The sequence below is a fragment of the Punica granatum genome, chromosome 1, assembly GCF_007655135.1.
Source record: "Punica granatum isolate Tunisia-2019 chromosome 1, ASM765513v2, whole genome shotgun sequence".
Lineage (NCBI taxonomy): Eukaryota > Viridiplantae > Streptophyta > Magnoliopsida > Myrtales > Lythraceae > Punica > Punica granatum.
The window spans coordinates 1,792,085-1,819,927 of record NC_045127.1 but is presented as its reverse complement, the minus strand read 5'-3'; the positions used below and the strand labels follow the sequence as shown (position 1 = coordinate 1,819,927).

Here is a 27,843-nt window from a genome sequence, read left to right as displayed (position 1 = left end):
GGATCCGACTCGATACTATGAACGTGATTCTCACATAGTTTCATGATTTCGACCGCAATGATAATGATCAATAGGGACATATTAACGAGGCCCCACAACTTGAATGATTCACATCATCACAATGCGTGTGAGTGCGCCTAATTTTGGTGGCGTGGTCTCTTCGAAGTCACATGTCCTCCGAGAAAGTCGACCGACTAATCCAAGTAATCAATATGCAACTTGCGAGGTTTTCTCTGTGGGAATATATATGTATTTTCTCTGCCGTCCGATGAACGCACCAGTGACAGAGTTGACCGTCAGATGTTGTTGGCAGAGGCAAACCGACGAGGTTCCTTCCCTTCTTTTTTAGTTTCCTCAGGCTTTCGAGTTAAAAGGATAATAATATCAAGGGAGAGTCTTGTTAAATTCTTAATAAATAATTTTCTTATAAAAGAATGTGTTATCTTATTAAAAATTAAGTTTTTTATTATTTAAAAAGTGTCTTATTACATTTAAAAATAATAAGTTATGTTTATTTAACAATATAATTCACTGAAAGCCTTTCGATACATTATGACGCGGTATGTTCTGATTGGTCTCTGCAAATTCTCCCTTTTAAGGAGACCTTGGACATAAGATTATTTCTATTATTAATATTATCCTTTCGCCAAGGGACGGTTTAAAACTTTTTTATTATTTTTTTTATTTTTTTGGTGAATGAAGGAGGCTAAACGCCTGCATAAAGTACAAGGAAAAACTAATTAACGAGAACAAAATACAATCCCCGAGCAAAAGCGTCCTGATGTCACTTGGGAACGAGTCGAAAAACCGCGATCCTACTAGAAAGCCCAAGGATCACGGCGCCTTTTCTTGTAGTAATATTTAACTTAGCTGCAATTTCTATTTTTTCTGTACCTTCAAAGTAAAAGTCGAAAAGTACACCCGACCACTTTTCTTGTAGTAATATTTTAACTTAGCTGCAATTTCTATTTTTTTGGTGCTCTCTCGTTACGATATTAATTACAACTTACAAGAAAGGATCTAAACTAGATTAAGAAGAAATGGTAATCAACCTAAAGTGATATTAAGATTATCGCTTTCTTTTTTCTTTTTTTATTTATTTATGTTTAATCGGATAAAACTTTTAACCCTAACAGAGGTCCCAGAGTATGATCAAAATGCGTGGAAAGTGGGCATGAATATTTCATCTCGCTTGACCCCTTCGATAGTTGAAAATGTGTTGGCCCGGCCACGCCACGCCACTCCATTCAAATCTTAATCCTATAAGTATATATTATTATTGTTCTCTTCATCTTTGGATATATACATATATATTGCCTCATCTCTTACTCATCAAGATAGATTGCCTCCTCACCTTGAGAAAAAAGGGGGGAAGGAAAAGAAAAAGATTGCCTCATCTCTGGGAGATTTTGTTTTCATGTATATAGATATAGATATAGATATAGATGGGGCACATGAAAGTGGGCTAACTATAATTTAGCCATGAGATCTCATCTTATGTTGATGAAACACCTCATTAAATGTAAACCTTGAGGTTATATATATATAGATTTGCTATCCGCGGAAGGAAAGATCAGTGTTTGTTTTGTGAAGTAGTGAAACCTTAACATTAATTAAAAAGTTTTATGCTATCAAGGAGGGAGTAGCGTAGGGCGCACGCCCTCATTTGATAATTGAGAGGTTTCAAATTCGATATTCAATAGGAATAGGACTATCATATCCTTGTATTGGTTATTAAATTCTATTTTATTATATTAGATATACAACTCTCCCTTGTAGCTTGAAAAAAAAAAATTTTATGCTTAATTTTCTTACTCTCAATTTCTCAGAGTCATTGTCCTTATATTTAGAGAGACTCCTGACTTCTTTTGTAACTGGAAAATTTGAGTCGCGCCCCGACTTGATGCCTACTGTGTACATCTTTAACCAATGAACCATTCTTGGAGAAAGCGTATGATGTCATGCGTACACACATACATGTACATACAAAAACGGGGAGAGTGCGTTAGCGCGTAGCAATTAATCATGATGATAATGGGGACCCCACTCTGTCTCTTCCACCATGGGACGGCCTTCTTCTTCCACCACATATAAAAGGGCAAGCAAAGCTTGGAATACATTATATATCCATCTTCTTCTACCCCAAGAAAAACCAAGCCCCCCTTTCCGTTGGAATTGAACTTGTCTGCCCATTTCACAGTCAAGCTTAGCCCTTCTTCATATATATATATAAACCCCAGAAGAAAGAATCAAGGGCCACAATCTGCAAGGAGCAAAGCTCACATACATATACGTACAGAGGAAGAAGAAGATCATCGAATTAAAGGGACCAGAGAAAGGAGATATCAGAAAATGCCTTGCCTTTATATCTCCACTAATGTGTGCCTCGATGGAGTCGACACCGAACCCATCTTCGTTGAAGCCACCAAAGCAGTCTCGTCCATCATCGGCAAGCCCGAAAAGGTGCGTATATGCTCCCTCTCTTTTCTCTCTCGCCTCGCATTCTGTTGTTGCAGATATATGAGCATGTATGTACTTCGTTTAAATTAGAACATCCGCTTGTAGACCAAATAAAGTTCCCAAAGTCTTAAAACGAAATCATGACACTGCCTTCATTGCCTTGTTCTTTGTCTAGTCAAGAATAATGTGCTTGAGTCGACTTCGATTACACGATGAACATGTTTGCGGTTAAGAATAGAAAAAATCATTTGTTTCTGGATATAATTGGTATACTTATATGCATACGCATATATACTCATCGGAATCTCATGACAAGCATGTATGGACATTCCATGGGGTCCCCCTCTCTTTTAAGGAAACGAGAATTGTGGTGAAAGACGTGAGAGGCAAGGGCTCTTTCCATTTGTGTCATCTTTATCTCCAATATCTGTCATTGGTGTTGCATATTGATGATAATGACTTAAGGTTTTCTGTACTAAAATACACCTCATGCAAATTGGCTAAGAAAAAACTACACGAACGAAACTCTGTTCTTTATTTTTCCGGCCATAAATTCATGATAGGTTAGATCTGGCAGGAATAATTAATCAACAATCGAGTAATGGTGTCATCTAAAAGCTCTCTAATTTGGCATGAGTGAACGAATAGAGTGAAGCTCGAGAAACATCCTAGAAGCAAATATATATGTACCGTGAAGATTTGGATGCAAACCTATTTTTCGTGTATCGTTGTAGAAGAACGCGGCATTAATATTTACTCAATGGTCCAATAAGATGATGGGTTTTGTCCTGTCCATTAGCAAAGAGTTTTGACATATTGTAAAGCTTCCATTTTAGTAAGAGATTGATCAATTAAACACTTAAACATTACTTAGTTGCACGTACGCTTTGAGTTTCTCAATTCCATTTAGAAATAAATGAATGTATTGAGAGCGTCCGAATGCACCGCTAAAGCCGTATCTACTGACTCATTACGATGTTTCTGATTAATTGACTCCTTAGATCTCGGCCTCGTTATACCTTTCCATCTATTGATATAGATTATACACAACCGAAGTAAAGCTTTCATTTGTTGAAAAACATAATAATAATATCATTCATTAGTTATTACGACGTACCTCGTCCATCCAATGTTATGTTTCAACTTCAGGCCCAATAAGGGCCCATTGAGCCCATTTCTTGACAAAGGCGTGCACATGTTTTGCTGCAGTTTGTAATGGTCATATTGAAAGGTTCGTTGGCCATATCATTTGGAGGCAACAAAGACCCCGCGGTTTATGCAGAGATAATCTCCATGGGAGGCATAACCCGAGAAGTGAAGAAGCAGCTCATTTCCACTCTTGGTGCGATCTGTCAAGACAAGTTGTCCATTCCTCCGGCTCGATTTTTTCTCAAAGTCTATGACACAACAGCGCACCACAGCTATTCTAAATTGTGATGATTTGATCAAAGATCGACCCATGGTGTTTGGTTAATTTGATTTGAGCTCGCTTAATTAAAACACCCAGCCGGGCACCTTTGTATTGTATTCTCCAATAGTTGATCTCCCATGAGATGGGAAGGAATAAAAATATTTATATTGCCTTTATCGGTAAACAATATAAAGTAGAACGAGGTCCATGAGCCTCCTCTTAAAGGCAAATTCTATTTCTCATGCCATAGATTTATCGGGCCGGCTAATTAGACGCTAGCTAAATTTGTGTGCTAAATTGTTATTTAACCGATACGTACGAAATCTTTTAATGATGTCAATGGACATCAATCCTATATATAGATATATACTTAGGTGAAACGAATATTAGAAGTCCACTTATTTGAGTTTAGGTAGTGTAACTTGGTGAGTTGTTCCAAGTAACACGAGACAATTTCACTAGTGCGAGGTGATACCGGAAAAATCTCCGAGTCGGCCGCGGCTCAAGACCTGCAAAAAAGGGCTCTTGTATTGGTGCTCGAGAGTCCCCTCAGACACTCAAATTAGAAGAGTATTTTGGAAGAGCAGTTAAAAGTGTATATTATAATTTAAAACTACCTTTCCAAGCCTCCTTACATATTGATGAATGTTAGACCGAATAATATCCATAGGGCCTCGCTCATTAAAAAAAAAAAAAAGGACTATTGGGCCTCGAAGTTGGGTCTTTAGGCTTTCATACGCGGTTCTTAAGGCTATGTTTGTTTTTTGAATAATAATCTAACTCTACCTAATTCGATTATATTCTTTTTCAAATTCAACAATATAAAAAAAATAAATAGGCAATTTGGTCCCCTTACTTTTCCATTTTGCATCAAATAGGTTCATGTACATCAATTACATTAATAACATCCTCTACTGAAAGAGATTATATCAGTTAAATTATCACTACATTAATTGGATCTCTAATAGATGGTGAGGTCTTTCCATCTAACGTTCGTTAAGTTAAAGAGGACTAAATTGATATATCTTTTTTTAAACTCAAATGGTGTTTTCATGTATATTCAAATAATATATTAAATAAAAAAACATTATTCATCTTACTTGTTTGAAGAAGATGAACAATATAGACTCTCTTCATGGCACCTGAGCTACCCAAGACTCGTGAGACCCCACGGGTGGGCTCATGTTGGGCTCGAGAACCCAGCTCGGGGCTGTGAGCCCCTAAATCGACGAACCCAAGCTCTGGAGGCATGGGTTTGTAGAGAGTCCATAACCTATGTGCGGTCTCTGCCTCCTTCCCTACGAACCTAGGCCTCCCGAGCCTGAGTTCGTCGATTCGGGGCTCGTGGCCCCTCGTTTTGAGTTCTCGAGCCTAGCGCAAGCCTACTCTTGGGTCTCGTGAGCCTCGAGTGGCTCAGTGAATCCAACCACCATATACAATTCACCTTCTTCATTTGAAGAAGATGAACAATGTGTTTTTATTTTTTGTTGTTTTTATTTTTTAGATTTTAGGGTTCAGGTGGCTTGATCCAGGGCTCACGAGCTAAGGGTTCATGAGCTGTGTGTACATCGTCGAACCAATCTTGCACAAAATCAGGTTGAGTTGAATCATTTATCTAACTCAAAAACCAAACGTAAGTTTACCAACTGGGATTTTTATTTGTCACTATATGGACCGAGATTCACATACCGACATACACATAACAAAGAAAAATTTTGAGACAATTCAAACTGCAGGATGCATTTCGAATTCCCTCGAACTACAAGGGGCAAAATGTAATTATGTAAAAATAAATAGAACAAGAGCAAAAAAAAAAAAAGGTGGTAGCTCAGAGCATTCATACCAGAAGTCTCTCCGGTGACTGAGATTAGATCCCCGGAATACTGCTGTGCCCTCTTCCCTCTCTGTCTCTACCCTGCCGCCATGGACGACCTTCCTCTCCAGAAGATAGCAATATCGGGCCCCACGCTGGCTTCCCTGATCCAACGGGTCTCCTCCTCTCTGGCCGACGCGGATGGCCTCCTTTTCGGTCACTTTTCCCTAGTTACCCCTTCCACCCTCTCGGACGACTCCTCCGCCGATCCTGCAGCCTCCACTCTAGTGGCCACCATCACCAGCTTCATCTGTTCAGGCGCCCCGCACTCCTCCTTCGACACGCTGGCCCGAGTAAGCTCGGGCCACCACATTCCCCGCGGCACCCATCTCATCGGCTGGTTCTCTGGCCGCCGCAAGTCTCGGCTCCAGCCGTCTATGCGCGACTTCGCCGTCTCGGCGTCTCTCTCCGCTGACCCCAAGCTTTCCTTTCCCGTCGTCAGCTCCACCTCCAGTCGCTTCTCTCCCCGCGTCTTCCTCCTCTTCTCCACACCTCCGGCGACGCCGGAGACCGCCACCATCCACACGCACGAGTACAGGGCCTACCACTTCTCTCCAGCCACGGAAACTTTCGAGCCGAAATCGGTGAGCGTGGTCAACATCGGGCCTGGATTCCGAGGGCATTATGGCAACTTCAGCCCTAATTCGCCATTCCCGCTGCTGGCTTGCGAGCTGAGGGGATCTTCGATGATGCAAGAGGATATAGAGGAGGAGAGATTGAGTGTGATGATGCAGGCCACTAAGGACAAGAAGGAGCTGGACTTGATGGTCGAGGGTTTCGAGATCGGGAGTCTGCGACGGCTGATGGGACCAGAGGCCACTGCTTACACGGCGGGATTGGAGGAAATGTACGAGAAAATGCTGACAAAGATTAGCAGCTTGGCCAGGCTAGTGGAGAAGAGCTCCGCTAGGGTTCTTGAGCTGGTCAGCTTCTTCTAGTTCAGCTTGAAAATGAACTTTGAGTTCTGATCAGTAGTTCTGTAACTTCTGTTTAATGTGATCATGTCGGTTTTACGTGCTGCGTTGCGAGATCTCGTGGGTTTATATTATCTTGCTCTTTGCAGGAAAATCACAATTCCAAGATAAGGGCCGACATTGCTGGGATCAAGAGGGCAGCTGATGCTTAGCACATCAGTGGTAATATTTTTGCTCTTGCCATCTGAGTCCATCGAACTGGTTGTGATCGTAAAAGGTTGTTCGTGGATGCTTCATAGAACTTAGTTATGCTTACTGACGGTGCATGGACCTTCAGTCGCATCTGGATCCACTTAGGATATGATTGTTGTTTCAATGATGTGAATTCCGAAAGCAAATTTCTTTACTGGTTGAAGATGCGGCATTCCAATGAGAGAAGACTAGTTTTTGTGTCAATTTTCAAGTCTAATGATGTCAGACAATTAGAATTGTGACCATCCTAGTCGGTGCTATATCGTCTCTCAATATTAGATGCTGAGCAGTATGATTATGCTTGTCTATCTTCTGTTTCGTGGTGATGTCTGCTGATAGAATCTCTGCCCGATGAACGAAATGGCAGATTCTGAAAGCACTGAAGAACACCATGTAATATTTACTCGTTCTACTTACAGGTATAGTGAATATCAATTACCCACTTGGACCTTCGGTATACCATCAAGGATGGGAGGCAAAAGAGATCACCTTCACTGCGATGCTGAATGTGCAATCAGAACGCCCAATAATCAATGTGGGGTTTGATAATCTAATTGATGAAATGAGATGGATTATGGAACCGTCTATTCTGCCAGTTCAGTTCGAGAGCAAATGAGAAGGCTTTTGTTCACTTGTATTGAGATACTCAATTTGGTATTGTAGTGGCAATAGATTGGAAGAGAATGTACATAATTCATCTCTATTGAAGCACTGTTGTTTTGTCCAATGTGCAGTTCTAAAGAACTACACATTTGAATACAATTTCCTCCCATACCGAACAGATTTTACCTTGGCAATGGTTATATACATCTCTAATGCGACTGGGGAATCTAGCACATACGAAGTCATGGGAATGAGCCATGACCGCAGATGTTTCCCATGGACATTATGTGCTGAAAGACAGGATACCTCTGCTCTTCATTCTGGACAATCACCATTGAACTCCATGGCTATTGTCAGAATGATAATCGGAGGCCCCTCACTGGCTCACCCTCACTGGTAAATCCAGCAAACATCATAGAATATTATGATCTCTCTCATTTTAGATCATCCTGACAAGATTCTGGAAAGGCTCGCTGGTCTATCCCTTTTAAAAATTGTGTTCATTGGTCTTTTTGTATATGGCATGGGAAGATTGCCCTCACCGTACTTGACCTCCCATATTATCATCTTCTGAGTTGGACCAAATCATTTTCCATGGTCCGCCCTGCGTCCCTAATCTGGAAAAAGAGTATTCTCTCAGAGAAGAGATAGCAGCTAACATCATAGGACTTCTATAACGGAAGTGGGACTATAATCAGAATCAGAAATCTCATCATATTTTCACAAGATCTTTCTCATTCTCTCTTTTAAAAGTAGATTCTCTAAGATTTGCCCGCACAAAACAGAAAGTTACCTCCAGATGCCGGCTGCTACACGGAGCATCATCAAGAGAAACAACCCGGTCCAAACTCCAGCAAGTCCGAACCTAGGAGCTGCCACGACTAGGAATGCAGAGGAAACTAGTCCCACAAGCACCTATTTAGTGCAAAAGATCAAATTAGGAAGTTGGGATTCAGGAACAATAAAATGATAACTGATCTGAAGAAGCATCACCATGGAGTACGCAGCATAACCAAAATCAGAAACCCCGTAGTAAAGCCCATCAATGACAAATGCCACGGCATTTACTGGTTGAGATCCAGCAACAAACTGCAAAAATTAATTTATGTCAAATATTTGTCACAGAAGTAGGTGTAGACATATCTTTTCCCATCTTATAGATGAGAGGAGCCAAAAAGACAAATTAAACTAGACTTAAACCGGAAATTGTCATATTCTTTCACTAGCATAGCTCCGTCCTTCAATCTGAACAGTTACACTCAATCATCAAGGACACAATAGAGGGTGTTCTTCGAAATTAGTCAGTCGTGTCTTACCAGAATACCAGACCAGGCAATTTCCAGAACTTCTGACTCTCCAGTGAATAACCGCGAAAAGGCTCCAAATCCAAGAAAAAGAATAGCAGCCAAAGAAACTCCAGTTGCTACGCCTATCTGCTCAAGAAATCATTCAAAAGAATGAGGTGGAAATAAAATTACTTGACTTGAGATAGCTAGGAATGGAATGGAAAAGTGACCTGTAGGACCATGTATACCACTTCGCGTGCTTGCTTGTAGTTTCCTTGGGAATAGCCACGGGCAAGAAGAGCCTGAAAGAGCAAGAGAAGGTCGCAAGATTACAGAAGAAAATAAGATTATCCCAGCAAAAGATAAATATCCATAAAATGGAACTAATTTTATCGATATATATATATATATATATCTATTTACAGGACTGAGGGGGAGAGGACATCTGTATCTCAATAAACATACATGTGCTTTAATGAAGTACAGAGAACTCATGACAAGAAAATGAGACCAAAGTGAAAACTTGGTACCTGACCAGCAATTGCTAAAGCATCAGTAAGCAGGGATACAGCTAACCAAACTTGAGTGCAAATTTGATAACCAGCCATAGGTATAGGGCCCTCTCGTGCAGCCAAGGATGTTGCTAAAGTCATAGTGCCGATAACTGCCAAGGTTCTCCCAATAAGAAGACCACCTGAAGAACCATTAACATTCACAGAAGAAACCATCAACTTTAGTTGCCTATGAATTGCACAAAATTAATTATAACCAATCAGCTTTTACTACTAATAAAATTTTCCTGAATTTGAAAGGCTGAGCAGTGAGCACTAACGCTGGAAACCTCAGCCTTCCTAATCAGAGAGTCTACCTAAACTCACTGTAATGCCTTTCTATGCGGAGGCAACTTTTTTTTTTTTTTTCCCTTTTTTGAGTGATACATGTGGGAGGAACATAATGAGGAAAACAGACGATAAGAGATTTACCAGATTTTAGATATCGGACCACTATTCCACCATCAACATTTGGAGAGATTAACAACACTTCATCATTCATTTTCCACAGAAGGATTAATGCTATTAAATACCTAGCAACAACATAGATGTGAACTTCAATGCCTTCAACTATGATAAAAAAACGATGGCGAATATATTGCTATGATGGACATATATAATTTCACAATCTATTTACCACATTAATGACCTACTCAGAAATCACAGTAGCAATTGCAGCCCCGCCAATGCCAAGACTGAACAGAAAGATCAAAATTGGATCAAGTACAGCATTTAATAAGTTGCCAACACCTGACAATTGAAAAAAAAAATATAGTCAGTTAATTTAAGAGCAAGTTCATTTACATTCAAAAGTTAAATAACTATAGCTACAATATGATGGACTTTATACCTATAGCATAAAAAGGTGTCTTTGTGTCCTTAAATCCACGAAATGTGCCTTGTGCAGCAAGCGCAATTACAATTGCTGGAGCACCAAAGGCTCTCAAAGTCAAAAACTGTTCAGCTGGTATTCGCATTGGTGAATCCTACAGTACAAATGGGAAGCCTCAATAAGAGGGTCCAGACAAGATATTTGGCTGGTAAAGAGAAGTACAATAAGGGTAAACCCAATTTCTGAAATGCCTCAGAATTAAATAGTCTTTTGAGCCTTGACTTGCATCTAGACTAGCTTTCCAAGAAAAAATAATCAACAGCATATAACATTGACAAGAAAACAATTCAAAGGAGTTAATCCATGGACAGAATCAAATACAAAGAAGTACAGCTGTTAATACTAGGATCAAACTTAGTAAAGCCAGACATACAACATTTATACCCATCAAATTCATCAAGAATCCTGACCCAGCTGAGAGTGCAACAGTTTCTGCAATCCCGAGGCAGGCGGCGAGCCCCAAAGAAGTTGATACTGAGGGGAGGAACTTCTTTGTTTGGTGCTCAATGACAAGACCTTAGAATTGATTCAGAAAAGAACATCAAAGTGAAAGTCGTATCAGTACGCAGCAAAGAAGAATAAATTTTTTAGATTGAATCCAGAAAACATATGACATGTAGCTGGCATAATCACCATTGCTAGGCTGACTAGAATCATCACTGTCCTTGACCAACAAGGCCTGCTCTTCAGCAACAAATGATGTTGTGATGTTAAGCAAGGGAACATTGAACAGTTTGGATACGAGATTGAATATGGAAGCTGACACCCCGACAGCTGCCAACTCAACAGACCCTGAATATGCAAAACTACTTCAGTAACATGTTCCAAAAATACATGACAAAAACTTGCAGTACACCAATGGAAGCAGTCGCTCGAAAAAGAACTAGCCACTAATTATGCTAACAGCAAGATAATGGCAATCAATGTTAAGCATGATTCACGAAACAGTCTTTGAGATGAAGATGACACGGCATATGCTCAAACTCGATGCCTAAGAACACTTAAACTTCAAAGGATGAAGGAGAGAAAGATATACCAATATGACCAACAAAGGCGGTGTCCACCAAGGACGCGACAGGGTCAGCTGCCAAAGCTAGCGCTGCAGGCAATGCAATGGACAATATCTCCAAACCGAGCTCGTTAAGCATAAATCCCTCTCTGAGAACACGAATCCAATCAAAATGCCTGCTCAATAACAACCTCAACGAATGAATCAACTAGCTCTGACTTCGGAGCAATTTCACTACCTCAAAAGGGGAACGAGGTCGAGCACAGAGGATCCGGACGACTTGCTGGGGTCGGGTCTCTCATTCTGCTCAGTGGAAGCTGCAGGTTTCGGCTCTGGTGGCGACGAGAGGGAAGCTGTAGCTCGCTTCAGGGGAGACGGATTTGGCGCTGTTTTTGAAGGAATCGAGCAGTAGAGTCTATAGGAAGTCCTCTGCACAGGCTTGCTGACGGATGGATGAGTACTGAGATAGGTAGAGGAGGAACAACGCGGAGAGAGGCCAATCGCCATTGGAGAAGACATTCCGAGCTCCGACTTGACACGGGAAGCCCGGGAACCATGAAAATGCCAGTATGGAATTATGCAGTGTAACCCTGAAAATTAACGGTTGCGTTTGGTTGGATTCCATGAAAATATCTCTGTGGCAAAGCTTTCTTCAGCTGCTTCGGCTGTATTCATTCAATTCGTGGAGGATTATGAGTCAGTCGTACGTGGTCCAGCTTCCCAGGCCCACGGGGCCTCGTGTTAGCCTGGGAAAGCATCGATCGCATTGATCTCTAGTTTTCGGTTACGAAGGAGACCGGTAGATTCAAACAAAGGGACATGTGAAATCTCGATATATTTTGGTTACAAAAAATGAAACAGTAATTGATTCCACACGTCAGGCACGCCCGGGAGGCACCAATGGATGCAGTCGGAGTAACTCGATGGATTTGACAACTGGGCCGGGCTCAGCTTCTCCCAGAACTTCCGGTATATAGAGGGGTGACCATCTTGCCGGTACTCCGAGAGCTGAGTGATGTTCAGAACATAAACTTTTGGACCCAACTGGCCCAGAATATTGTCCACCATCCGCATCGTCGGCAGGTCAGACCCGCTTCCCCAGTAACCTTCCTGGTCTATGGGCAACTTCTCGCTGTAGCAGTTGCCTTCACTATTAGGCTTCCACTCTCGGCTCCTGTAAGTTCGCAAGGAATCGGTTGGAGATCAGAAGCAGGTCCATAACAAATAGAAAAACACGATATTTTTTATTCTATTCTTTTGCCTTGAAGGTCTAAACATTACATTGCATGATAGTTTCTTTTGCTCAAACTAACACAACCTGTACATTTCTTAATCTCCAACAGACTGAAGAATCCAGTAAGGTGGTTCCTGAACGGTCAGACCTCAGATGCATGGTAGAAATGAACCTCAGATGCATGGTAGAAATGAAACGGCCTACCAAATCGAGAAAGATTAAATTAGGAAAACTGTAGAGTTCCATAACTCACCAGAGATGAGTAGGGGACATGGTAACGAAAAAGACTTTCTTCTTGAGCGGATCAACCTTTGAGCTCACCCACTCGGCCCAACTCTGCATTGCGAGCTCCATCGCTCCCAGCCCATCTAGCTCTTCACAGTCACTGTTTTCATCGGCAGTCCACCTGAAAGAGAAACAAGAATTCCATTTATTTTAACCAAGACTGCTCCATCTTTTTCCTGAGAGTTATTGGCTTTGAAAGTAAATAGTACTCACAAGAGCTTGACGGGTCCTTGTCTCCACCACAGATAAGTATTGAAGATCAATATATCAGCATGTTTCCACTTCGCTGCATGCTTAAGCACTGAATCAGGATGAATGATCCGTTCATCCAGCCTATGGTTCACTGGGTCATCGGAGTTAGAGTCGACCAGAAGTGGGGCCCAGAGGAATTCCACAGTAGCATTGTATTCCTTCAGAACCCAAGTAGATCCAATCAATAGATGAATATGTCAATCAGATTCTTCAACAAAATTTGCTTCATTGATGGAACAGAACTGCAGAGGCATCTTTGGGTTACCTCAGATCTGAAAATGGTAAGATGGGCATTCGGGGACATTGATCTTTGATCTTTCGAAAGAACTGACTGTAAAAGGCAGACCATAGAAATCCATTGCCCTCGATTCAGTGAATCTCCAATAAACATCAGTCTCTTGTTCCTCAGCTTCTCCCACATTTCTGTCGCACTCCATCTGGATAGGAGAAAAAACAAAGATCCGAAAACAGATCAATTGATCAGCTTCCATCATTTGAACCAATAATTACCTTTAAAAACCACCCCAATCAATAACCGTATCAATTCAACTAACAGCTCTAAGTCCATATTTTCAATGGAGGAATGGGCCATTGATCTAGAATCCCTCCATTTCAATTTCCATATCTTCTTATTGAGTAGGCATAGGACGTACAAAAATACAGGGAACCAACAAAATATGAAATTCTATGCCAAATCACCAGGCTGCCAAAGAACTCGGGTGAACTGAATACAGATGCATGAGATCACTCGTGATACGACAAACACTTTATGGTTATCAAATAGCGCGATCCGAGTCCAAAACAACATTACTGTCCTACCTCTACGATTTATCTTAATATTCGTTGCGTATAGTCGTAAGTCATACAGGCAATTAAATACACTTCGGGTACACTAGCTGCCAGGAGAATTTCTCTATAAATAGGAGGCACTAAAGGGCAAAGGTAAGCACATGTCTTCCCCTCTTCACCATTTGAGAGCTTCTCTCTCTATCGCTAACTTGGGCGTTGGAGTGTCTCTCCCAGGGGCAACCCCGGGGCGCTGTAGGTCGAGCAGAGCGACCGGACCCCCCGAGGTCGAGGACTTGAGGATGAGGACCCAAGGACACAAGGAGGACTGGAGGCTGAGGACCCACGGAGAGGTCGAGGACTGGAGGTTGAGGACTTAAGGTCAAGGACCCAAGGAGGACCGGAGGTCGAGCACCCAAGGAGGACTTGAGGCCGAGGACCCAAGGAGGACTCTAGGTCGAGGAACCAAGGTGGACTTGAGGTCAATGACCTGTAGTCAACAGACGGCTCGAGTCGACAAAGGACCGGAGGTCGACGTTCGATAGACGAGATATTAATTAGATGGAAAATAATAAGGGATCTACGAGCGGGGATCCTCGAAACCCTTGAAAATGAACGACTAAAGCCGGTCACAAGAAGAAACGTGGCCCGGAGCCGGGAAAAATGATGCCGCATCAACTCGGAAGCAATTCCATCACAAAGCAGGAAAACAAGTAAGAAAAACCAGCCGAGGATATCGAAAAGCCAACCTCTTCAAATTGCAGCCATGGGGCTGCCATCTCCAGTACTGGTAATTCAAGTCGGGCCTCCCGTGCTTGTGGCAAGCTAATTGATCTGACATGTACGGGCAGCTGGACTCCTCGTAGAGTGGGTATGAAGTGTTATCGAACGCCCATTTCCCAGAAAACACATCACATTTCTCCTCCAAATCCACTCTGCTCCGCTTCGCGGCGTCGGTCTCCCGTGCACCATTACCCCACCAGATACTTTTCCCACTGTACTCTCTCGTGGAGTTGCATTTACTAAACCTATCCAAAACTGCTACAAAAGCTCGAATCAGATATCGATCCAACCAGCTCAGGGATCAGAGGAAATTGCCTAAACAAATTCAAGAAACAGTAATCTTGCAGCGACCCAGTTGACGAATCGATTAATTGGAAGCGACTGGTAGCTCATAAACCCTAGTGGATTCCAAGTGAAGGGGAGAGAGTGAGTACCTGGAGCTCTGGCGGTCCGGGCGGGGAGGTTCGGCCGGACGTACGTGAACCTAGTGGCTTCCCGTCGAGGGCGATGATCTGGGCCCTCATGGATTAGCCGAATGTTGCTCTCGTTGTAGAGAATCGAGGAGACCATGAAGACCAACAGGACGACCACCACCAGCGGAAACTGGGTCTTCTTCCTATTCCATCGGTGCTGCATTTCTGGAGCGCTCCAAGGAAAGCAAGCGGCCGCGAAAATCGGAATTGACTCCCTTCAAGGATGCTACGGGCTTTGGAATGACAGTGACCCACCCAGTCGTCCACTTTTCCATGATTTACTCAAGACAGGTTCAAACTTGTAAAACCAAAGGGGAGCGGAAGTTACTGACAGACGGTGGAATTTTGGGAACGCCGTTGATGGTCGTATTCTCTAAGACTGTGCTAAGGCTAATGGTTATGGCAGCCCCTTGACAATGACAGCCAAAGCCTCGCAACAGCTAATGCAATGGGCCCAACAACTAGTGTGCGCATAGGGAACCCCCCCGCCAAGCGGCAACCCAAATCTCTATATGGTAAGCGAGTTGAGGAATGAGCTGTAATACGGCGGGTATACATACACCTTCATATGATTAATTATGAAATTTTAAATTCGATTTTCGTTAATAAGATTATTTGTGCCATTTATTTAACTTTTTTTTTTTTCATTTTCTTATGTTAGATTCAAGGATCTCTTTTGGGGAAGAAAAATACAATAAGCTAGGCTCAGGACACATGAATGTTGATCTTTGATTTTTTATCTTATTTTTGTAAAGAAAGAGGGAGAGTTGATTTTTTTTCCGTGAAAAATGATGATGTTTTCTATCAGTTTCAATTGGGACGAAAACATACATTGTCTAAGGTGATTCGAAGGAGAAAATTTTACATGATCCTAGTTCAAATAACTTCACGAGGAAGAACTAATAAAAATTATTTAATGAATAATAATTATGGTAATTATCCGAGTGATTAGCACTAAGTCACTAGTTTCATGCATTTTCATTGGTACTTTCTAACGCCACGTGGTGAGGTATAATCACCCAATAACTTCTCAATTCGAAGATACCATCCGCATTTTAAATTGACCCCCACCTCCTAACACCGTTGCTAAGATATCCAAAAAAAAAAAGGCAATTTTGCATGTCCAATTAAGCCTTCCCATGCATGTAATCATCATTCTCCCCCTCTTATTTTAGGTTGATCAAGAAGCTCATATTCATGTTTTTTAATGAGATTATTACATGTTCTAATGTGCCAAATGCATGCCGTACTGTGTCCCACGGGGCCAGGCAATAAATTCCGTGATATATCATATGACCTATGTCTCCCTATGATCTTGTAGGGGTTTAATCCTCGTTAATACTTCACGGACTTTACTAGAAAAAGCCCCTGAAAAGAAGTTGGAGCGCCCCATGGCTAAAGATGAATGGGCCCAAGAACAAGCCCAACAAACCCTATGGTACGGGTCCAGTAATAAATGTCGAAAAATTCAGAGCAAAAGTCAGACACCGACCAATTTATGTTCTTAGTAGCTGCTGTTTATAGAAACCTAAAACTACTACTTACGCCATATTCCTGTCCGTCCAAGATATATAAACTAATCAAACAATTTCAGCTAGGTTTAACAATCGCATTCTTTAACTTTTCGATCCCAACACGCCTCCATGCAGCCAACTGACTAGTCGAGCCAAAATAGATTCTACAGAGAGATTAATATTATTGAGATCGTAATGAACTAGATATATGTATTATCAGTTTTCAGGTTTGAATGGATAAGGAAACAAAGAAGAGAGGAATTTTTTTTTTTTATTTTAAAAAAGGCTGTTTCTTTATCGAAGTTTCGACTTTCGAGTCCATATATCATGTCATATATACGTAAGCAAAGTGACATATGGTAGAATTCTCAATTGCTTGGCTCATTGAGAAACCCTAGTCAGAGGGGCATGCAACCCAGTTGTCGCGGCAATATTCTCTACGGCAAGTGTGATCTGAAGATCAACTTATAAGGACATTTCACGTGCCTTTTATTAAAGCTAGCTATAATACTGTAGCCATCGGCAGCTTCAACTAGAGAAGACGCACGGATTAGTTGCAGACTTACAATAAGGTTGTCTCTGATTGATTAATTCATTGACTCCAACGGTCTTAATTATTTTTAGCCTAGGCAGTTTCCATCTCCAGTAGCTGGACCGGTCCAAAGACATCAAAAAACGAGAAATTCCATTAACTCCACTAGTACATGCATGCATGAGTTCGTATCCAATCCAACAATTTCGACAATAGTTGGGTAAAACCCTAATCTCATTTTATGAATCCCGGCTTTTCTAACAGTGTTGTTACATATGATTTGGGATTTCAGATCTCAATGCCGGCCCATGCACCTGTGTATGATGTATATGTGTGGTTTGTTATTATTGCATTTGAGAGTTTTCTTTTTTCTTTTTAATAGTAAGCTCGTAATAACATGCATATTCCTATTGTCATCTCCCTAATATATCTCGAGTAGGCAGCTTACATATATTTATTAGCTTTTGACCAAGGTTCCATCTGTGTGCTAATATAAATTCCGTGACATGCATGAACAGCTTTTGACCTTTTTCTTCTCTTTTTTTTTTTTCCTGCATAAGTGACACGCATGTACAGCTTTTGACCTTGGGGTTCTCATTTATTTATTTACTGCATGCAGGGCGAATTATTTCCTTTAAAAATTTTCCGGTGAATGCAATGCACGGATATTGTCAGTTTCAATAGATTGTTATAGACACCCCTGTCCTTGTCTTTTTTTTTTTGTGATTTCATTAATTTTATGAAAAATCCATGCTATATGTCTAGCTATTCATGTGTTGTGCGGCACAGCGGACTCGATATAATCCTCATAGTGGCTGCCAAGTTGTTAAAGAACTGTGTCACGGAATTGCGAACATGAACATAAGCCATCTAGATAGTATTATATTATATATGTATATCATATGCCGGCCGATTAGCATTCTAAGCTGTACAGGGGATAGATGTTGCGGGAAAAAAGTAAAACCTCCATAATATCACAAAGCGTATATTATCTTATCTACCAGAAAATGGAAAACCCCACTGACGTTTGGTCGTTGGTGTACCATTCAATCAATCTCTCGAGACGAAGAAAGGGACATTGTAAAAGATTTTATGTTTATGTTTATTCAGAAACTAAATTAACTATATATGGGTTTCTAATTTCTTCTTAAAATTTTTTTAAAGTCACTATGCATGAATATATAGTTATACCAAAACAACAAAGAGATCATTTTTTTTTGGGTAAAACAAAGAGATCACTTTATTTACTGTATTATATTCAACCGATAAAACTCATACAACAAAATCTTCTGAATAGAAGAAATCCCAAGAGCACGTAAGTAGAAGCATCGATTCGAGGCGGTCAATATCGAAAGAACGCACAAAGGGGGAAGGGAGAGAGAGAGGACGACGAGCTTCGGGATGGATCTTCAGTTTGGCTTTGAGGGGTGGCGTGAAGAGCATTACTTTTTTTTTTTTTTGGCTCGAAGGGAAGAGCATCAGAAAGCAGACAAATATATATTATGATAATATAATGAATGAATAAACTAAATATATAAATCCGAAATTAGCCAAGCGGCCGTCGTCCTCATTAAAAGCCTCCCCACACCGTCTTCCCCTTCCCAACTCGCTCACCAACTTGCACAAAAAGGACCAAACAGATATATTAAAAGAAAAACATATGGAGGAAATGGAAGAGAGAGAGAGAGAGAGAGAGCAAGTTGCATTTTCTTTTAACAGACAAAGAAGAGAAAACGCAGGGCAAGTTGCAACTTGCAAGTGTCTTTTTCTTCGAAAACAGCTAAGCTTTCATATATATATATATATATATATAGATAATTTCTTGCTCAGTTATATCAAATGTCCAAGTTGCACCAGAGAGAGCTGTTGAGGAATATGGATTCCACCGCACGTTATTAGTTTATATATTTAAAGTCTTCATGTCTTGGTTTCCGCTCCTTATTTTTTATAAATCACGGGAAGTTCCCAATTTATTTGCTAACATTAATCTCAACTTACAGATCGATTTATTCTAACCGGCAAATAATCCTTTAATTGTATTTCATAGGTTTCAGATAAAATTCAATCTTTGATAATATGGTTTGTTACATGTATCATCTCTCATAATTTCCTCTCCTCTTTTTATTGTTCTTTTATATTATATTATTCTTATATATTAAAGAATTGGCAACATGGCTCGTCTTTATCCTCCACCCCTCTCACGTTTTCCAGAAAGAAAGTAGAAATTTCATCCCTCCCACTCTTCAAATTTTATTTCCTTTAACCTCCACTTGGGATTTTGAACGTTCAGATTGATACATTGATTGACAATCAATAAGATGTTCTTCAATACTCTTCTCCATAAATACCTCATTTTATATAAGCCTAAACAATAAGGAAGACTTCAATTTCCTCGACAAAGAAGGTGCTATATTATAACACAGTCAAGTAAACCATCGATCACCGTTGCCGGATAAATAATCCATAAAAGTTACAGCTATTTTTAATATAATCTAGCTAGGGAATGCGTTTTAAAAAAATGACGATAACCAATCGGGTATCCTTTTAGTGGGCATACACTTCAGAGGCTCAATCTTATTTTATGCCGTACAGACGGTTTACATATTATCACATGCTCCCCCTCCAACATTTTATATCCTTGCCGATTCCAAATTGTCATGTCCATGTTTCCATGAACAACTTCAATTTGCTTGTTAATAATCTTATGTCACGAACATAATTGCCACTACACCACAAGTTGAATCATTTGTTCTTCTGCAATTAACCTTATAATAAGAACTAGAATATTCTGATCACAGCCTTGCTTTAATTTATACTATAAGAGCATTTCTCGACCCTTTTTTTTGTTTTCGGGGGGGGGGGGGGGGGGGGGGGGGGGGGGGGTTGGGATGTTTAATAAGATTATAAGAGCGTTTGTTTACTGTAATAGATATATGTAATATAAATAAACTAATGGAATATATATGAACTATAGGCTCGCTATATATTAATATATATCAACAGAAACCGCCCACCGGAATGAAAGATATAATGCCTAAGATCAATTATGACTGGACATATACTAATTCATCACAAAGAAAATATTACTCAAAATGGTTCAAAACCCTAGGACTCCTTTTCACACGATTAGATGCCATATTTACACTGATTAATCTCGATATATAAACGACCGATTAAACTAAAGAAGATATTTGTAATTGTAGGACAATCATAGATTAATTAATGAATAGCAGTTGCATGTGTCTCTCTTAATTTTTTTCCATTATAAAGGAAATACAAGACTTAGTACAATGAAAAAAAATCATAAATAAGTAAATGTCTCTCGTAATTGGCAATTATTCATGAACACTAATTCACAAAATTAAGACAAGTATACAAAAGGGGGGAAAAAATCAGACCGATCGAGCAAAAGGAACAAAAATACCAACACCAACGTTGGACGGAAAGTCTATGACCTGTAAAAATTATCCAGATGCTCTCACAGTATGACTTGCAGACCGATGTATGCATATTACAATGACCGAGAAATTACCAGATACTTCCGGCATTGCCACTTGGCTGCGTGTAGATCTCGAATGATGGACCAAGGAATACCACATGGGAGCAAAAAAAAAAAAAAAAAAGGTTTGGTGCTGATGATCGGAGATTGATATGACATATTGGAGCGTGTTGAATATCTGATCAGTAGTAAAGCTAGCCTTTCCATTGACGACTGGACCCGTTCCAAAACGGATCCGGTTATCAATCGCAGGAGCGACGCCGTATTGGATCGATCTATAATTGGGAGGGAGATTGGTTATTGCTGCTTCGGGAGAGGTTCCCGGCGATCTGGGCGAGGCTTTGGAGGTTGCACCGGACGATGGTGTCGACGAAGACGCACGTCTCCTCCCAGGTGTTGCCGGGTGGGATGTCGACCACGTAGGACTCGACGACGTCAGTGCCGGTGCCGGTTGGGGAGGGGTGGAGGGTGGTGACGGAGCGGTAGTTGGCGAGGCGGTGGTCGCCGCCGACGACGCTGAAGCTGATGACGTGGTTTTCGTCGTCGACGATCTCGAGGCGCTCGGTGCTGCAGGCAGCGGGGAGGCCGGAGATGACGTGGACCTCCCGGAGGGTGCCGACGTCGCCGTCCCCGATGATGACGCGGCAGCTCTTGACGAAGTGCTTGTAGGCCTGGGGGGTGTCGAAGCGGCGGACGACGGACCAGATGGTGGAGGCGGGGGCGTCGATGTGCTGGACGACGGCGGAGCAGCACTGGTTGGGGCCGACGGCGTAGGTGTGGTGGCGGGAGACGACCTCGGGCACGTCGACAGGGCAGCTGGGCTTCTGGTAGAGCGTTGGGGTTGGGGCGCCTGCGGGGTGGGAGGGGGCCGGGGTGGCGTTGATGCGGTGGAGGAGGACGGAGGACTGAGGCGGGTTGGATGGCATGGTATGGTGATTGATTGATTCCTCTCCGCTGCCGATCTTAGCTTCTTAGCCTGTTTTTTGGGTGGGAGGTTCGATTTGGTTTGGGTTGAGACTTGAGCCTGAAGGTTTTCAGTTTTGGTATCAGAGTATTAATACATACGTCCACATATATATATAAATATATAGCACAATATAAATATAATTTATATTATAATCAAGTCAAGTTGTAGAGAGAGAAAGAGAGATACTGGTTAGTCCCTTCCCAACTATCCAAGAGGGAGCGAGGCTGCGGTTGTGTTTTTCTTTTCTTTGCAACTACAATTGCAGTGGGTGGCCTTTGGAGAAAACCTTTTTTTTATATATATATATTTATTGAGTGTTAGAGAGAAGGATAGATGAGATAGGACGAATTTTCTTTTTCTTTTTCTTTTTTTTTTTCAATGAAAGCGAGAAAGATGATATTTTGGAAATGATTTTTCAATAATAATATAATAGTTCGAAACTACTAAAAACGCATAGAGTATTTTATGTTACGTTTGGTTTCAAAGTATGATTTTAAAATCAGATTTTGATTTTGAAAAAGAATGGTAGAAATTGGGCCCACCCTTTGACTTTGTATGAGTTATTTTGTTTTATTGTAAAAAAAACGTTGTATAAATGGGGTTTACTTTTTGACTTTGTATGAGTTATTTTGTTTTGTTGTTGGTAGAATTAGGTTAAAGTTGTAATTTTAAAATCACATTTACAAACCAAACAAGCCATTACTTATCCACTTATTCCCACTTTAAACAGTTAGATGAGTAGGGACGGATTCAAAAAATTGGTGCAAAGGGGGTGAAACTCAAGAGAATGTAAAGGAAAAATAAGATTTTAAAACTAAGGAGGCAAAGTAGCTTTGTTTCGTGTAAAAAGATGATAAACTAGGCAAATTATACTGTAAGGTTTAGGCGACCCCTTCTAAATCCATCATTGTGATTGAGTAATATCTAATCAAAATGTCTATGGTGGAAGCTGACTCCATAGTGATTGTATTGATTCACATTTGCAGTTGTTTTGATTGATGTTACTGATGCATACTGGATGCAAACACTGGCTGGATTTTTTTCAATCCATGGTCATGCATATGCTTGAGCGAGAAAATATCTCCGCCAATAGACTGAGCATAATTCATCATCTTACCCACAAAGGAAAAAGAAAATAAAAAATGAATTTTGGCCTAGGTGATAGGGTGGGCACGGGACAGGATGGTTCGATTTTTGGTGCTATTGCCTCGAATTTTTGCGAATAAAATTTTCCTAATCGAAAATGATCACGTAACCATATTATAATCATAAAACTGTCTAAAAAAATAATCATTTTTTTGGTTCGTTTAACTGAACCGTCCCGAATAAAGAAAATTAACATTAAAGTCTAAATTTATGAAGTCTAAGTGTTCTACAATAGTGCAGTCTAGATTAAATAAAGTGCAAAAAAAACAAAAAACAAACACGATTATATACTAATCAAAATTTTACGAAGTTCCAATTACACAAAATATCAAAATCTATCACTCAATACCTCTCATCGTTCGACGTAATGACTATATGATTTTGGAATTTCTTTTCAATTTTTTCTTTAAACAAAAGAAAGTGGAAATATTTCAATTCAACTCTATAAATAAACATGACAAAAAAATATATTTTATATATTTTTATTACATTCAAGATGGGACAGTTAACTACTGTTTTGAAATTAGAAAGCATAACCATCCCGAAACTAAATTATTTGAGAATTTAGAAATCAAAATTTTCACCAGAAACTGAGTAATTCAATTTTCTTTTTTTATTCGGAACGATTCAGTTATCGATTACGTTTGCACAACCCTACTAGTTAGTGGTGATGATATACGGCAGTGTTCCTCAGGCTTTGACCGCAAACTGCCAAGGAACTGTTCAATTCAAAGCAAAACCTATAGAAAATGATAAAAAAAGAAAAGGACTGCACAGATTTTGGGCTAGTTTGACTGCTTGGGAGGAAGATTATTTATTTTGATTGCAGGACAATACTCGCAGTTCTAATGTTCTAGGAGACAGTTAAAAAAGACAGGTTAAATTGAGAAATAAAGTGTAATGCAGTAATGTATGTCCTCATTTATCAACTAATAATTAAGATATCTAATTATCGTCATAGTACTAGTCATGTCTTTTCATTAATTATTATAATTTCTTTTTCATTACACTAATCCTATGGACCTTCTTTTGTAAACGAAAAAGACAGGCTGAGCTACACCTTTTCAAAAAAAAATTAATTTTACCACAACTTAGGATTGATTTAGGTTGTTTCAACCCACTTCTCTTTGAACAATGAGTCATGTGAATAACCTAAAAGAAAAAAAAAAAGTCTACTGAATAGAAAATATTCATAATAGGGAGAGTTTAATTTGACATTAATGAGCTTTAACCTATCTATCTATCTATATATATATATATATATATATTTCAGTATGGATGTTGGTATTCAAAAGTTTAATACGCTTTGACTAATCCAGTTCGAATTAAGTCGGTTCACTAAAAAGTAAAATTCTTCTAACATTTCACAAGACTTGAATCCGAGACTCTATTTAAGGGGAATAATCACCGAATCACTTCAACCAACTCACAATGATTAACCTAGAATAATTTTTTCCATATTTCTTTTTTTTTTCCACCTTTGGGTCCCTTTTTCAGATCCATATAAGCTACAAAATTATTATTATATCTATAGCCAAAAATATATTTATAAGAGGTTTTATCTAAGTATTTTGAATTTTACTGGATACTCAGGCTCATTATCTCTCCCATAATAATTGGTGAAATTCATTAAATTGATGAATTAATGATCCTCTATCAATTCTGTCAAAAAGGAAAATGTATCTATTTATCGGAATAAGGCCATAGACAGTGATGGACTGATCAATTTCCATTTATTCTTTTTTCAACATTAATGTGGCAAATTGGCTTTAAATTTAAGGCTCGACCGAATGGTCCATAGAGATATGCGGTGTGCATGGCACTGTCGATCAAACAGTTGCCAATATAATAACTAGTTAAATATGAACTGTACATAAATTTATTATTTCAAGTGTGAATACATTTAATTCAGTTTGGGACTGAGACCATACTATTACTGTAAAACAGATGGATTTAAAAAAAAAAAAAAACAAAGGGACCGGTGGTCCGCCCTCGGTTACTTAAGTAACGTGAACTTATTATTATGTTACAATAATTAATCTCAACAGAGCCTTCGAATGACGTACATCTCACCATTCCAAATGACAAGTTGATCATAAATAATAATGCACGGTCAGCTATGTTTCGTAATAAAATTTGATTTTACTTAACGTAATTTAACTTTATTTTTCACTCAATTTAACAACATAATAATTACTTTTTTCATACTTTTTTTATCTATTATTTAAATTAATTTTTTAATATTAAATTCTTACTTAACATTTTCCTGAATTTTAAGATTTTTTTTTTCTAATTCAACAATACAATCATTATTTTTTTTTCATATTTTCTCACATGCTTTTTTCAACTAATTTTGTCTTCATATCCTCATATCAAATTAAATCAAATTTTAAGTTCGTTACCAAATGCTATAGTCTAACTCCACATTATTCACAATTTTTTTTTGGGTGAATATTATTTCACTTCCGAGTGAGAGTCTTCCATCTCTGCGGATGTCACGGGACCTCTATTGTAGTGAATTCTGTCATTCAACTTGCTCCCTTTTCTTATCTTTCTTCGGCAACGTTGTATTTTTATTCCTCATGGACAATGCCCTTTATACTTTTTCCCCCCTTTTCCTTTTTGGCCAATAGAAAATGCTCTTTTGATCAAGCAAATAATGTATCCTCCCAATTGATATATATATATATATATATATATATATTGATGAACTAAATTAGGTGGATAATGCAAATTGGGCTACATATATCCCGACTTGCTAATGCTGACTCGATCAAGGAGGTGTGAGAGGTGAAGGACGACGACATAGTCGTCATATTTAAGCCTCACCCAAATAATTTACTATATCTCGACTGACCATGTTTTTTGTTTTTCAATTATTCCGCATTTACTCCGTTAAATATTAAGTGCATATACTAATTTTTCTTTAATGACTGCTGAGATCCGTTTAGCAGCCTTCTGATAATTATTTATTGCTAGGTTAATAATATCATGGAACCATATGAAATCACTGCCAGAAAAATCTATGCATGGACCTAGCTAGATGATCATCATAATTATAATGATATACACCCTTTTTCTTATAGGTAATATATATAAACCGTTTTACATGTATAAGTTAAATATTCCGATCAAACCGACTCGTGCTCATGATTGAGAGGATAAAGTGTTCATGATAATTCAAACACGCTGTGAGCACCGTGGTGGAAGTTCTCCTCACCCACTAGCTACAAAGGGTTTGGTTCGGGGCAATAAGCACCCTCTTGACAACTTGATCAGATGAAGTTTCGTCGGATGTAAGGTTCCTCGTCTACGTTAGGTCTAGTCGAAGTTTCAACTTTTGAATATTCAATTTCTTTTGCTTTGTATTACTGTGGCGCGATTCCCTTTGTCCTCTCTCGTCTTTTCCATCGATCTCGAACATCTTCACAGGAAAACCACCGCCTACTTGCCATATGGTTTTCTTTATAAACTAGTTGATATCGATGATCCCTCGCCGTCATGCAAGTTGATAATTTTTTTTTTATCTTCCCCCTTTAAAAAAAAAGAAAGAAAATAAAATACAAGAAGCTGTTTTTTTTTTCTTTTTTGCCAAAGTACAAGTAGCTGTTTGGTTGAACTTCATGAGTTTTAGGGTTTTAAGATTTTTAGAGTTAGACTTCAGAGTATAACTAATTTATACTAGTTTCTTGATGATTTACGTACCATTGAGCGTACGTAAGTACATATACACGTATTGCTTGGTGACCATAGTTTAGGGTTTAGTAGCCTCGAACTCATCTCGGCCATCGCTCCGTCGACTATTACAAATTTTTACGTATAGGACCATATATAATATTGATGAAGCGTTAAATTAAACCAACTATAAAACATCTTTCATACACAAAGACCACACATATATTCAATAGAAGAAATTGAGATTGCAAGCAAGATAATGTCTTATCTATGGGCAGGACATGTATATCATTAATATATAACAATTACGTAGTCGTTGAGTGGCAAATGTTACTGGCGGTGTGGCATTGCTGCAGTCTCATAAAATTGGTCTCCATACCTTTCCCTAAGTTTATTCGTAATAAAGCCTATAAATGCGTATACGCTGATCGATCGGTGTAACTGACACTAACTTATGATCGATGCATAAGGCTGTCTAGCTACACTATTATATGAATACCTTCCCATGTGAAAGTATTAAGAGGTTTCTGAATAGGTGGCTGGCCCGTTCTTATGCCTTCCTAAGAGCCATCGACGACCCTTGGAAGAGTCAAAGGGTTATACATATACCTATGTGTGTATATGTGATCCATTCGAAGAACCCAGATAGATACATATATATTTATTTATATACTTACTGTGCATATTATATAAAGAAATTATCTTATTCCGTGCTCCATCACTGAATCTCTGACTCCGAACAATATAAAGAATGTGTGATTCCCAGAAGACATACATGTGCATGAAACTTTTCGATGAGATTTGACAGAAATTCTCGAAACTTGACTCAAAGCGCGTGCGCGCACACATATATATATTTATGTCCACGGTTTCATAGAGTACCCGTGTTTTTGAGGTTCGCTTCATTAGGGGCTCTCACGAACGAGAAAGTTAGATATTAGACTGTTATAATGTATAAGAATGCCTCATATTATGGAGGTGACACTAAATCTAGGGATCGATTTGTATGATAACAGGGTTCCATAAGAGTGTTCAGTGGAAGAACATGACGATGGCTGGGTCCGTGAGACTAATGATGTTTGAGGTAGACGATTGGGTCCCTCTGGATAAGTCTGTCAATGCAGGCCCAATTCAACTGGGACGAGTTTTATGCAAAATCTCGACAAGTTGTCGTAAGGCCCATTATAACACATGATCTCTTTACATGCTAGTAAATAAATTTTCATGGTCCCAGCCCCAACAGTCGGGTATCCCACGAGATATGTCAGATTTGCACTGGTTTTCATCCTCCAATTGAGGCGCGATGGTTCCGAAGGAATAAGGGACCTTTCGGGGACGGGATCTTATAACTTTCCGCAAGTAACAGTAGGGATAACTAAAAAGAAAGAAAACCTTCGATTAGTGTAAAACATAAACAAAAAAAAAAAGGGACTAAACTTAGATTCG

General features: G+C 39.6%; 5 protein-coding genes across 5 annotated transcripts; 2 read left to right on the top strand and 3 right to left on the bottom strand.

The window, feature by feature from the left end:
• Window positions 1-2,114: 2,114 nt before the first annotated feature.
• On the top strand, window positions 2,115-4,101 carry LOC116193074 (macrophage migration inhibitory factor homolog). Its single transcript, XM_031521827.1, has 2 exons — window positions 2,115-2,463; window positions 3,670-4,101. The coding sequence occupies exons 1-2, from the start codon at window positions 2,353-2,355 to the stop codon at window positions 3,895-3,897; spliced, it is 339 nt and encodes a 112-aa protein (XP_031377687.1). The 5' UTR covers window positions 2,115-2,352; the 3' UTR covers window positions 3,898-4,101.
• Window positions 4,102-5,703: 1,602 nt separating this feature from the next.
• LOC116200126 lies at window positions 5,704-7,669 on the top strand. The gene is made up of 3 exons (XM_031530845.1): window positions 5,704-6,667; window positions 6,808-6,880; window positions 7,330-7,669. Exons 1-2 carry the CDS (start codon window positions 5,795-5,797, stop codon window positions 6,868-6,870), a joined length of 936 nt encoding a protein of 311 aa, XP_031386705.1. The 5' UTR covers window positions 5,704-5,794; the 3' UTR covers window positions 6,871-6,880; window positions 7,330-7,669.
• LOC116200110 (protein DETOXIFICATION 44, chloroplastic) lies at window positions 7,597-12,025 on the bottom strand. The gene is made up of 13 exons (XM_031530823.1): window positions 11,490-12,025; window positions 11,279-11,400; window positions 10,876-11,034; window positions 10,616-10,758; window positions 10,201-10,336; window positions 10,004-10,100; window positions 9,783-9,883; window positions 9,330-9,493; window positions 9,030-9,101; window positions 8,830-8,946; window positions 8,507-8,602; window positions 8,307-8,428; window positions 7,597-8,130 (listed from the first exon to the last, which is right to left on the bottom strand). Exons 1-13 carry the CDS (start codon window positions 11,768-11,770, stop codon window positions 8,052-8,054), a joined length of 1,689 nt encoding a protein of 562 aa, XP_031386683.1. The 5' UTR covers window positions 11,771-12,025; the 3' UTR covers window positions 7,597-8,051.
• A 28-nt stretch (window positions 12,026-12,053) lies between these two features.
• On the bottom strand, window positions 12,054-15,414 carry LOC116200119 (protein trichome birefringence-like 35). The gene is made up of 6 exons (XM_031530834.1): window positions 15,026-15,414; window positions 14,558-14,846; window positions 13,288-13,459; window positions 12,984-13,180; window positions 12,739-12,891; window positions 12,054-12,425 (listed from the first exon to the last, which is right to left on the bottom strand). The coding sequence occupies exons 1-6, from the start codon at window positions 15,225-15,227 to the stop codon at window positions 12,095-12,097; spliced, it is 1,344 nt and encodes a 447-aa protein (XP_031386694.1). The 5' UTR covers window positions 15,228-15,414; the 3' UTR covers window positions 12,054-12,094.
• Window positions 15,415-20,337: 4,923 nt separating this feature from the next.
• Window positions 20,338-21,867, bottom strand: LOC116203157 (abscisic acid receptor PYL4-like). Its single transcript, XM_031534855.1, has 2 exons — window positions 21,763-21,867; window positions 20,338-21,633 (listed from the first exon to the last, which is right to left on the bottom strand). The coding sequence occupies exon 2, from the start codon at window positions 21,533-21,535 to the stop codon at window positions 20,885-20,887; it is 651 nt and encodes a 216-aa protein (XP_031390715.1). The 5' UTR covers window positions 21,536-21,633; window positions 21,763-21,867; the 3' UTR covers window positions 20,338-20,884.
• Window positions 21,868-27,843: the final 5,976 nt, after the last annotated feature.